General features: G+C 43.7%; 1 protein-coding gene across 5 annotated transcripts in view; it reads left to right on the forward strand.

The window, feature by feature from the left end:
* The window catches only part of LOC144485980 (nuclear GTPase SLIP-GC-like), a 228,496-nt gene extending 226,368 nt beyond the window's left edge, over nucleotides 1-2,128 (forward strand). For all 5 annotated transcript variants that reach the window (XM_078204074.1, XM_078204076.1, XM_078204077.1 and 2 more), the window contains 2 exons: nucleotides 1,520-1,607; nucleotides 1,693-2,128. In XM_078204074.1, the coding sequence (XP_078060200.1) occupies nucleotides 1,520-1,607; nucleotides 1,693-1,766 (162 nt within the window). In that variant the 3' untranslated portion in view covers nucleotides 1,767-2,128. The remainder of the gene's footprint in view (nucleotides 1-1,519; nucleotides 1,608-1,692) is intronic.
* Nucleotides 2,129-12,569: the final 10,441 nt, after the last annotated feature.

Genomic DNA, 12,569 nt, shown 5'->3' on the forward strand with positions numbered 1-12,569 from the left:
CCAGCATCTGTAGCATGTTCTCCCCCCACACCAACATGGGTTGCTGGCATTGGGACCCTCCCAATGAGTCCCCTGGCAGACCCCCTACCTCCCCCTCATCTCGCACACCCCCCACCCCCCTCTCATGCCGAACACCCTTTGCATAGTCGCTCCCCTTGCGGAGCTCCCCCTTTGCAGAGCCCTCCCCTGCATTACCCCCCACCTGAGAGACTGGCACGGATCACTCCATCAGTCTCATCTTTATGTCACTTAGAAATTTTTGCGGGAGAATTCAATCTACTGTGTTCCATATTGCACATACTGAAATTATATGCATATACTGAAATAGTGTTCCATATCAGGTAATGCACACAAAATAAAGATCATGGTGGCACTGCTGCCTCACAGCACCAGGAACCCAGGTTTGATTCCTGGCTTGGGCCACTGTTTGTATGGAGTCAGCACGTTCTCTCTGTTGCTGCGTGGGTTTCCTCTCAAGTAATGTACACTTACTGAAATACACACCGTTCTATATCGCGTAATTACACAATGAAATACACACTGTTCCATATTGCGTAATACACACTTACTGAAATACACACACTTCCATATCACATAATGTACACTTACTGAAATACACACTGTTCCAAATCGCGTAATATACACTTACTGAAATATGCACAGATCCATATCACGTAATCTACACTTACTGAAATACACACTGTTCCATATCTTGTAATGTACACAATGCAATACGCACTGTTCCATGTCACGTAATATACACTAACTGAAATACACACTGTTCCATATTGGGTAATGTACACTTACTGAAATACACACTGTTCCACATCACGTAATGTACACAATGAAATACACACTGTTCCATATTGCATAACATACACTTACTGAAATGCACACTGTTCCATGTCGCGTAATGTACATAATGAAATGCACACTGTTCCATATCGCGTAATGTACATAATGAAATACACACTGTTCCATATTGCGTACTGTACACTTACTGAAATACACACTGTTCCATATCGTGTACGGTACACTTACTGAAATACACACTGTTCTATTTCAGGTAATGTACACTTACTGAAATACACATTATCCTATAGGGTAATGTACACAATGAAATACACATTGTTCCACATCGGATAATATACACAATGAACTACACACTGTTCCATATCGCGTAATGTACACTTACTGAAATACATACTGTTCCATATTGGGTAATATATGCTCAATGTGATCCATACCGTGTATGAAGTACAGTAAGAAGTCCCACTACTCCAAGTTAAAGTCCAACAGGTTTATTTGGTATCACAAGCTTTCGGAGCACTGTTCCTTCATCGGGTAAATGGGCTGTTTTGATACCAAATAAACCTGTTGGACTTTAACCTATTGTTGTGAGACTTCTTACTTTGCCCACCTTAGTCCAATGCTGGCATCTCCACATCATGTATGAAGTAGATCCTATGTTGCAGAATAGAGAACGGAAACAATATCTCACAATCCTTTTCATATTTAGGGCAAGTTGAAGGAGGAAATTGATGACAGAATGACCATTACTTTGAAGCTCGGGTTCTCCCAATGGCCTGGACATAATTCTTTACCAGGTACCTAGACACAGGCTACTCTTCACACTCGTGTTCATTTCACCAATGTCTAGAATTAATGCTTTCTAAACGTTATTTATTGCAGCTTTTGAAGATGAGTTTAACCAGATAAACCGCATTTGGGATGAAGTGAAGGATAATCCATCAGAAGAAATCTAGTCGTCTTGGATCTGTATTGTTTGTTGAAATTAATGTGTAGAACAACAGGCCTTCTAGTAATTTTACTCAGGAAGGTAAATGATTATTCATGACTCAACTATAGTGTGAGATAAATTAATCCTGGGAATATTTGTGGTTGTTTCCGTCTTTTAACTGGGTATCTTCAGGTGCTTTTTAAAATTATTTTTCTGTGTCTTATTACATTAATCTGGTTATGGCAGTTTAGTGTAGGTCACTGCACTAGCAATCTAGAGACCTGAACTAATGATCTCGAGATATGAGTTCAAAGCCCGCCCAGCAACTGAAGAATTTGACTTCAGTGAATTAAATAAACTGGAATAAAAAGAATTTCATTAACGGTGTCCAGATTGTCCTAACTATTCAACTAGTTTGCTCCTGTTCTTAAGGGAGAAAAATCTGCTGCTCTTTCCCACTCTGGCCTACATGTGACTCCAGACCCACAGGCTTGACGAACATGTTGGATTTTTATGAATATGTGACTAGGGGGGTTGATGGAGGAGAACCGGTGGATGCGGTGTTTTTGGATTTCCAAAAGGCGTTTGATAAGGTGCCCCATAAAAGGCTGCTGAAGAAGATTAGGGCACACGGAGTTGGGGGTAGTGTGTTAAAGTGGATTGGGGACTGGCTATCCGACAGGAAGCAAAGAGTCGGAATAAATGGGTGTTTTTCCGGTTGGAGGAAGGTAACTAGTGGCGTGCCGCAGGGATCGGTACTCGGGCCGCAACTGTTTACCATTTATATAGATGATCTGGAGGAGGGGACGGAGTGTAGGGTAACGAAGTTTGCAGACGACACAAAGATAAGTGGAAAAGTGAATCGTGTGGAGGACGGAGAAGATCTGCAGAGAGATTTGGACAGGCTGAGTGAGTGGGCGAGGATATGGCAAATGGAGTATAACGTTGATAAATGCGAGGTTATACACTTTGGAGGAAATAATAACAAATGGGATTACTATCTCAATGGAAACAAATTAAATCATGCTACCGTGCAAAGGGACCTGGGGGTCCTTGTGCATGAGACGCAAAAGCCCAGTCTGCAGGTACAACAGGTGATCAAGAAGGCAAATGGGATGTTGGCCTATATCGCGAGGGGGATAGAATATAAAAGCAGGGATGTCTTGATGCACCTGTACAGGGCATTGGTGAGGCCGCAGCTGGAATACTGTGTGCAGTATTGGTCCCCTTATACGAGGAGGGATATATTGGCATTGGAAGGAGTGCAGAGAAGGTTCACCAGGTTGATACCGGAGATGAGGGGTTTGGATTATGAGGAGAGGCTGAGGAGATTGGGTTTGTACTCGTTGGAGTTTAGAAGGATGAGGGGGGATCTTATGGAGACTTATAAGATAATGCGGGGGCTGGATAGGGTGGAGGCGGAGAGATTCTTTCCACTTAGTAAGGAAGTTAAAACTAGAGGACACAGCCTCAAAATAAAGGGGGGTCGGTTTAAGACAGAGTTGAGGAGGAACTTCTTCTCCCAGAGGGTGGTGAATCTCTGGAATTCTCTGCCCACTGAGGTGGTGGAGGCTACCTCGCTGAATATGTTTAAAGCGCGGATGGATGGATTCCTGATCGGTAAGGGAATTAAGGGTTATGGGGATCAGGCGGGTAAGTGGTACTGATCCACGTCAGATCAGCCATGATCTTATTGAATGGCGGGGAAGGCTCGAGGGGCTAGATGGCCTACTCCTGCTCCTATTTCTTATGTTCTTATGTAACTGCCCTCGTAAATGGCCGAGCAAGTCACTCAGTTGGTCACTACCTCTGAGGGCAGTTACAGGTGGACAATAAAGATGACTCACAAGAGTACATTTTTAAAAGTCCGTGAGCAACAACATACAAGATCAGTGTAAAATTTAAAGTAATCAACAGTCCCTAGTATGAAAATAGCATTATCTCCATTAACTCCTTAAATTTAGTTAATAAATCTGGAATATAAAGCTAGTTTCAGTAATTGAAACTATCATTGATTGTTATAAAAATCTGGTTCATTAATGACCTTTAGAGAAGGAAATCTTCCGTCTTTCCCCTATCTGGTCTACATGTAACTCCAGGCCCACAGCAATGTGGTTGACTCTTAACTGTGTCCTGAAAAGCAATTCGGGATGGGCAACAAATGATAAACTTGCCAGTAACACCACATCCCATTAAAGAATAAAGAAAAATAACTTCCTGCATCACCTTCTATACTGTTAGGGCCTTGAAGATTCAGCCAAGCACAAGGCTTACAGGAGATGGGTTGCTCCTCATGCTGAAAAATTCTACTGGCCATCAGTTCCTGCCAGTAAGCTGGCTGCCTCACTAGAGCGAAGGAGGAATGTCCTGGACACCCTAGGCTTGCCTTCCACCCATCTACCAGTGTAATTTCGGGGTGAAGTCGTGCTCCAAAAGATGGAGAGAATCAGGAGGCTGCTGCCATCTCACTGGAGCTACAGAACCACTGACTGGTGGCATGGCTGGTCTAATAGTTAATGATCAGATTTTTCCAGCTGTGAGACTCATTAGTAGCCCCAGACTGGAAACTGGGATCAGTGCTGTCTCTGATTTGGTGCCAGATCTGTGAATTCTGCTGTTACAGGAGTGGAGTCCATTATAATCCCAGTTGATGTGACTATTGGACAGTCATGTCCCAGAGTGGACCCTGGCTCGATAGATTGCAACTTTCATCTTTTATTCAGAAACATGAATGAACAGAGTCACAGGACTGCCAATTAACTTTTAAAAAAGAATAAAACATGTATTAAACGTGAAATGATTAACCATAATACACTACTGCTTTATCCCAGCTATATCTTTACAGATATAAACAGATTTATAAAGATTGTACAAGTTATGAAATATATCTTACATTCTAATGCTCTCACATATTCCATGTAAACCAATAGGTAAAATGTGGTCAGACATGCTACATTCTGAAACCAGGTGACAGTGCCACCCAAACCTGCCCACCCACCCCCAAGTTCTTGCCACACTATTAGCCAACTGGTCTCACTGAAGTCTGACTTTCACAAGAGTGTTTCCAAACCCTACTCTTGAAGAGCATGCTTTGAAATCTTCCCAAAAGGTGCTTTTTCTCTCAAGTGCCTTCACCAAGGATCCACCTCCAGGATTTCAATCTCTCCTCTGCCTTGGATCACCACATGCATTCAAGCTGCCACACAATCTCTCAGATACCCAAGCCATGCCAGCAGAATATTTTTGCACTCCTAACGTCCCTCACTTCCTCAATCCCCCTCAATATCCTCCCATTTATTTGTATGTCCTTGCTTTGTTTGCCCTCCTCAAATGCATTACCTCACACTTTTCTGAATTAAATTCCATTTGCCACTTCTCTGCCCACTCAACCAAACCATTGATATCATTCTGGAGTTGACAGTTATCTTCTGCACCATCAACTACACGCGCAATTTTTCTGTCATCTGCAAACTTTCCAACCATACCTCCCAAATTTCAGTCTACATCATTAATCTATACAACAAACAACAAGCGCCCCAACATTGATCCCTGCGAAGTACCACTGGAAACTGGTTTCCATTCGCAAAAACATCCATCAACCATTATCATTTGTTTCCTGCCACTGAGCCAATTTTGGATGCAACCTGTCACCTTCCGCTATATTCTATGGGATCTCACTTTTCTGACCAGTCTGTCATGTGGGACCTTGTCAAATGCCTCACTGAAATCCATGTAGACTACATCCACTGCACTACCCTCATCAATCCTCCTTGTTACTTCCTCAAAAAATTCTATTAAGTTAGTAAAAAACAATCTTTCCCTGACAAAACCATGCGGACTATCCCTGTTCAATCTGTGTCTTCCTAAGTGACAGTTTATCCTGTCTCTCAGAGTTGTTTCCAATAATTTGCTCACCATTGAGATCAGACTGACTGGCCTATCATTTTCTGGCCCATCCCTCAACACCCTTTTTAAACAATGGTACAACATTTGCAGAATTCCAAACCTCTAGGACCTCTCTGGGACCAGACCTGTGAGGATTGGAAAATTATTCTCAGACCATCGCTATTTTCTCCCTGGCTTCCTTTAACAGCCTGGGACACAATCCATCTTTGGTGTTGTATAGATTAATGATGTATTCCAAGCCATTTCTTTGTTTCAGAAGGGACAGCAAGCTAAAAAAAAAGTGAATGCCTCCCACTGATTTGACACAGCTTTTCCTTCTGATATCTGTATCCAGTCCACTTTCTCAGCTTTGGAAAATGTGTCTTGCCCCAACTTACAACATTTACTCCTGTTCTATCTTTGCCCTTTACCATAATGATGCTAAATCTGGTCACTGTTTCTAAAATGGTCCCCATGGCTACTTCATCCACTGGCCAGTTTCATTTCCTGACTTAATCTAGAATTGCACCTTCTCTTGTTGGGGTTGTCATGTGCTGGCTAAAAAAGTTCTCTTGAATGCAGTTCAAGAATTTTGCACTCTCTGTGCCCTTCACATTGTTAATATCCCAATTGATAATCGGAAAGTTGAAGTTCTTAATGATTACTGCACTCAGAAATCTGTCTGCATAAGGACGGCACGGTGACATTGCTGCTGCACAGTGCTAGGGACTCAGCTTCAATTCCAGCCCTGGATGACTGTCTGTGTGAAGTCTGCACATTCACCTCATGCCTGTATGGATTTCATCTGGGTGCTCCAATTTCGCCCCACAGTTCAAAGATGAGGATATTCGTGTATCTTTCAGAGTTTTTAATTCATGCTGACAGCCTGAGGTCATTGTTGGGAGGAGAAAAACACCATGTGCAGCTCAGGTGACAGGATTTCATTTTCAGTTCCATTTCAGTTTCAGTTTGGAGCTGCAGGTTTGAGTTTTAGTTTCAGAAGGGACAGCAAGCTTAAAAAAAAGTGTTTTCCCTCTCTCCCTATTGTTTTGAACATTCTGTTGGTTAACTGAAAACAAGATCTTGTTTTCCTGAAGGATGAGAATCTGCTGTTGTTGAGGGCTGGACCAGAGTCCCACTGGTGTTTTGGGAAGTTGTCTTGTCTTCAAACTGTTCTGAGTCTCAAGTGCATTTGACTGAAGAATTCAACTAATGGCCTCCATCCCAGTATCACGTGAGCAATAGTCTGTGCTGTGTTAAACCTGTGAAAAGGGTCTTTTGTCTATGGAGTTTGGTTTTGATTAGGTCAGCTTTTTATATTCATTAAGGATTATACATTATCATGATTGTTTGTTTCCTAGAAAGAACATAGAACATAGAAAAACTACAGCACAAAGCAGGCCCTTCGGCCCCACAAGTTGTGCCGAACATATCCCTCCCTTTTAGGCCTACCTATAACCCTCCATCCTATTAAGTCCCATATACTCATCCAGGAGTCTCTTAAAAGACCCTATTGAGTTTGCCTCCACCACCACTGACGGCAGCCGATTCCACTCGCCCACCACCCTCTGTGTGAAAAACTTCCCCCTAACATTTCCCCTGTACCTACCCCCTAGCACCTTAAACCTGTGTCCTCTCGTAGCAGCCATTTCCACCCTGGGAAAAAGCCTCCGAGAGCTCCCTCAGCCTATCCTCATAAGGCATGCCACTCAATCCAGGCAACATCCTTGTAAATCACCTCTGCACCCTTTCAATCTTTTCCACATCCTTCCTGTAATGAGGCGACCAGAACTGAGCACAGTACTCCAAGTGGGGTCTGACGAGGGTCTTATATAGCTGCATCATTAGCCCCGGACTCCTAAACTCAATCACTCGATTGATAAAGGCCAGCACACCATACGTCTTCTTAACCACCTCCTCCACCTGCGGGGCCGATTTTAGAGTCCTATGGACCCGGACCCAAAGTCCTTCTGATCCTCTACAGTATTAAGAGTCTTTCCCTTTATATTGTACTCCTTCATCCTGTTTGACCTGCCAAAATGGACCACTACGCATTTATCTGGGTTGAGGTCCAGCTGCCACTTCTCCACCCAGTCTTGCATCCTATCTATGTCCCTCTGTAACTTCTGACATCCCTCCAGACTATCCACAACCCCACCAACTTTCGTGTCGTCGGCAGACGTACCAACCCATCCCTTCACTTCCTCATCCAGGTTATTTATGAAAATGACAAACAGCAAGGGTCCCAGAACAGATCCCTGGGGCACACCACTGGTGACCGACCTCCAATTAGAAAAAGACCCATCTATACACTGTCTCTGCCTCCTTTGGGCAAGCCAGTTCTGGATCCACAGGGCAGCAGCCCCTTGGATCCCATGCCCTCTCACTTTTTCTAGAAGCCTTGCATGGGGGACCTTATTGAATGCCTTGCTAAAATCCATATAAACCACATCTACCGCTTTCCCTTCGTCAATGTGTTTAGTCACATTTTCGAAGAACTCCACCAGGCTCGTAAGGCACGATCTGCTTTTGACAAAGCCGTGCTGAGTATTCTTGAGCATACTAAACCTCTCTAAATGCTCATAAATCTTGTCCCTCAGGATCTTCTCCATCAGCTTACCAACCACTGAGGTTAGACTCACCGGTCGGTAATTTCCTGGGCTATCCCTATTCCCCTTCTTGAAAATAGGAACCACATCCGCAATCCTCCAATCCTCCGGCACCTCTCCCGTCTCCATCGACGACGCAAAGATCATCGCCAGAGGCTCTGCAATCTCTTCCCTCCCCTCCCACAGTAACCTGGGGTACATCCCATCCGGACCCGACGACTTATCTATCTTGATGCCATTCAAAGATTCCAGCACAACCTCTTTGTTAAAGTCCACATACTCAATCTTTTCAGTCCACCGCAAGCCCACAGTACATCCACCCAGGTCCTTCTCCTCTGTGAAAACCGAGGCAGAATACTCATGAAGCACCTCTGCCATTTCTACTGGTTCCGTACAGATTTTCCCGCCTTCACCTTTTATAGGCCCTGTTCCTTCACGTCTCATCCTTTAACTCTTCACATATTTCTTGTTTGATAAAAGTTCTTGCTTATCTTCTTACTATACATGTTAACTACATTCTTAAATAAACTTTTTTGATAAAAGCTCCCTAGTGGGTCACTTGACTCATACCTGAAGTGAAACATCTCATGCTTATCCTAGCCAAATTCAAAATGCAAAATTTTATGATTCAGACAGGCTCCATAAAACAGTTTAGAGTTTCTAACCTGAACCATAACATTATTATTGTCATATGTAATAATATACAGTGAAAACTACTGTTTCTTGCGCTATACAGACAAAGCATACCATTCATAGAGAAGGAAAGGTTTATTGATAACACATCAGCTCTTCCATGTTGTGTGCCTGCCTGCACTCCAGGGAGAACTCCCACGTACAGTTTCCACCCTCCCCAGAACTGGTCCCAATGCCTGAGAAACCTGATGCCCTCCCTCCTACACCAGCTTTCCAGCAACATGTTTAATCAGTCAATTCACCTTTTACTATATTCGGTTGCATGTGGGACTGGGAGTAATCTTGAGATTACTGCTTTCGAGGTCCTATTTCAGTCTTCCTCGGTCCCTAACGTTTGCTTTCAGGACCTCATCACCTTTGTTCCCAAGTCATTGGTACCAATGTGGACCACAACCTCTGGCTGATCCCCCTTCCCAGAAGAAAATGCTGCAGCCACTCCATGACATCTTTGACTTGGCATCAGGGAGGCAACATACCATCCTGGAGTCATGTCTGTGGCCACAGAAATGCACGTCTGTTCCCCTAACAAATCCCCAATCATTATTGCTCTCCCCCGTTTCAGAGCTGCCTGTAGTGCCACAAGTTTGGCTCTAACTGCATTCCACTGACACTAAGGGGCAATTTATCATAGCCAATCAACCTAACCCGCACATCTTTGGACTGTGGGAGGAACCAACACCTTCACTGCTATCCAAGGCAAGACTCCAGGGGACTCCTGTACTACCTGCCTAGTTTCCTTGGACTACCTGGAGGTCATCCATTCCCTTTCTGCCTCCAGGCTCTGAAGCTGTGATGTGACCAGCTCTCTGAACGTGCTATCCACATAGCTCTCAGCCTCATGGATGCATTCCTGTGACTCCAGCCACTGCTCGAGCTCTGAAACTCGGAGAAGTTTCTGCAGCTGCTGACATTTCCTACACATGTGGTGGTCTAGGACACCAGGGGCATCCACAATTTCCCACATACTACATGACACGCATTCCACACGACTGAGCTGTTCTCCCGTGAGTTTAGTTTGCTTCTCTTATGTTAATTTTATTTTACTTTAGTTTACTTATCAACTTGATTTTACCTGGTCCTGACTTTATTTCCCTATCGCTTGTGTTTCTTATTAAATGTAAATAGCCCCTTTTTTAAAAAAAAGTATGTGCTCTTCTAATTCTCAGCTACTTGATATACCTTCCTCACAGCAGTTTCTGACCAACCATGAACTTATATTTATCTTGTGATGTTAGGTTCTAGGTGCTATGTGCTGCTGACTGCCTGTCTCAATGTCCTCCCACTCACTCTCAGTGCTGTGGACTGCCTGTCCCCAGTCCTCCACTTGCACTCTCCTCCAGGACTGCAAATGGCTGTCATTGTTCGAATCTGGCTGGAGCATACAAACCGCCCTTGGGTCATGTTGTCAGCTTAGCTGTGATGTTTATGTGATGGAAGGAATGTTACATTCCAGACGTTTGAGAGGTTAACCTTTCCTCACTTTGAAATGGCTCAGAAACTTCTAGCACTTGACCAACTGGAGCCATCTTGTCAGCTCAGCAACTGTCCATTTTGAAAAGCACAAAAAAAACTAGCCCAGCCGATGAACATATTATGTGGTGGCACGGTGGCACAGTGGTTAGCACTGCCGCCTCACAGTGCCAGGGACCCAAGTTCGATTCCTGGCTTAGGTCACTGTCTGTGTGGACTTTTCACATTCTCCCCATGTCTGCGTGGGTTTCCTCCGGGTGCTCCAGTTTCCTCCCACAGTCCAAAGATGTGCGGGTTAGGTTGATTGGCAATGCTAAATGCCCCTTAGTGTCAGGGGGGTCAGGGAGGGTCAAATGTGGGGTTATGGGGATAGGGCCTGGGAGAATTTGTGGTTGGTGCAGACTTGATGAGCTTAATGGCCTCTTTCTGCACTGTAGGGATTCTATGATTACGTCTGATATCTAACAGTTCAAGAAGGCAGCTCACCATCACCTTTTTGAGGGCAACTAAGGATGAGCAATAAAAACTGGCTTAGCCAGCGACTCCCACATCCTGCAAATTAATTTTAAAACATATTTTCCTTCACCTCTCAACCGTGACAGTTCCTTTGTCTTCAATTTTCCTGGAACTTTGGTCTTTTAGTTTCCTTGGTTTCTGAAACTTTCTGTTCTTTAGCCTTTTCTCTGGGCCTGTATTTTTCTGTCTGTCCTCATGGTTTCTGTGTAAAGCTTCTTGCTTCTCAGTTACTGGGTTCCAACTGAATTCAAATGCTTCTGCATTTCAGTGTGAGCCTCTGGTTGCCAATCAATAGCTGAGTTTCTTTAAGCCTATAATTGCTTTTATTGTAAAAAATTACCCTTAATTACAATGCAGGCAAAGTTTAAGTGAAACTAAATGATAGACTTTCAGGCACCTTTGTTTAACATGCACCTAAACTGAAGTTTTCACTTTTTCTTAGCACATAAATACAGAAGCACAGATTTAGCTTCAGTTCATGTTCAGTACTACTATAGATTACTGAAACTTATCTCTTTTTCCGAACTGGCCCCTGACCACTTCCTGGCTGCCTCTTACCTGGGACATTCTTGCATCTGTCATTACAGCTGCCATCTGCTGCTGACAGGAAAAGAAAGCTTTCTGAGCAAACAGAAAATTAGATTTTTAGGATGGTGGAGTTACCCTTGCCACCATCCAAAGAGTTGGCAGTGATCACCTCCTCACTGATACTGGCTGTCCTGCAGACATTTAACACTCAAACAAGTGTTAATTGATTGGAAATGGGACTTCTGCCTCTCATAGAGTCATAGACGTATGGAAACAAGCCCTTTGGCCCAATTTGCTCATGCCGCCCTTTTCTTTTAACCACTAAGCTAATCCCAATTGCCCGCATTTGGCTCATATCTCCCTGTACCCATCTTACCCATATAACTGTCTAAACGCTTTTTAAAAGACAAAATTGTACCCGCTTCTACTGTTCTGGACCCTTTTGTATCTCTCCTCTCTCACCTTAAAATTATGCCCTCGAGTTTTAGACTACCTTTGGGAAAAGATGTTGACTGTCTAACTGATCTATGTCCCTCATTATTTTATAGACTCTATAAGATCACCTCTCAGCCTCCTACGCTCCAGAGAAAAAAGTCCCAGTCTATCCAGCCTCTCCTTATAACTCAAACCATCAGTCCCGGTAGCATCCTAGTAATTCTTTTCTGCACTCTTTCTAGTTTAATAATATCCTTTCTATAATAGGATGACCAGAACTGTACACAGTATTCCAAGTGTGGCCTTATCAATGTCTTGTACAACTTCAACAAGACATCCCAACTCCTGTATTCAATGCTCTTACTAATGAAACCAAGCATGCTGAATGCCTTCTTCGCCACTCTGTCCACCTGTGACTCCACTTTCAAAAAGCTATGAACATGTACCCCTAGATCTCTTTGTTCTGTAAATCTCCCCAACGCCGTACCATTAACTGATTAAGTCCTGCCCTGGTTCAATCTACCAAAATGCATCACTTCGCATTTATCTAAATTAAACTCCAACTGCCATTCATCAGCCCACTGGCCCAATTGATCAAGATCCCGTTCCAATCCTAGATAACCTTCTTCACTGTCCACTATGCCACCAATCTTGGTGTCATCTGTAAATTTACTAACCATGCCTCCTAAATT

The sequence above is a fragment of the Mustelus asterias genome, unplaced genomic scaffold (genome assembly GCF_964213995.1).
Source record: "Mustelus asterias unplaced genomic scaffold, sMusAst1.hap1.1 HAP1_SCAFFOLD_259, whole genome shotgun sequence".
Taxonomy (NCBI): domain Eukaryota; kingdom Metazoa; phylum Chordata; class Chondrichthyes; order Carcharhiniformes; family Triakidae; genus Mustelus; species Mustelus asterias.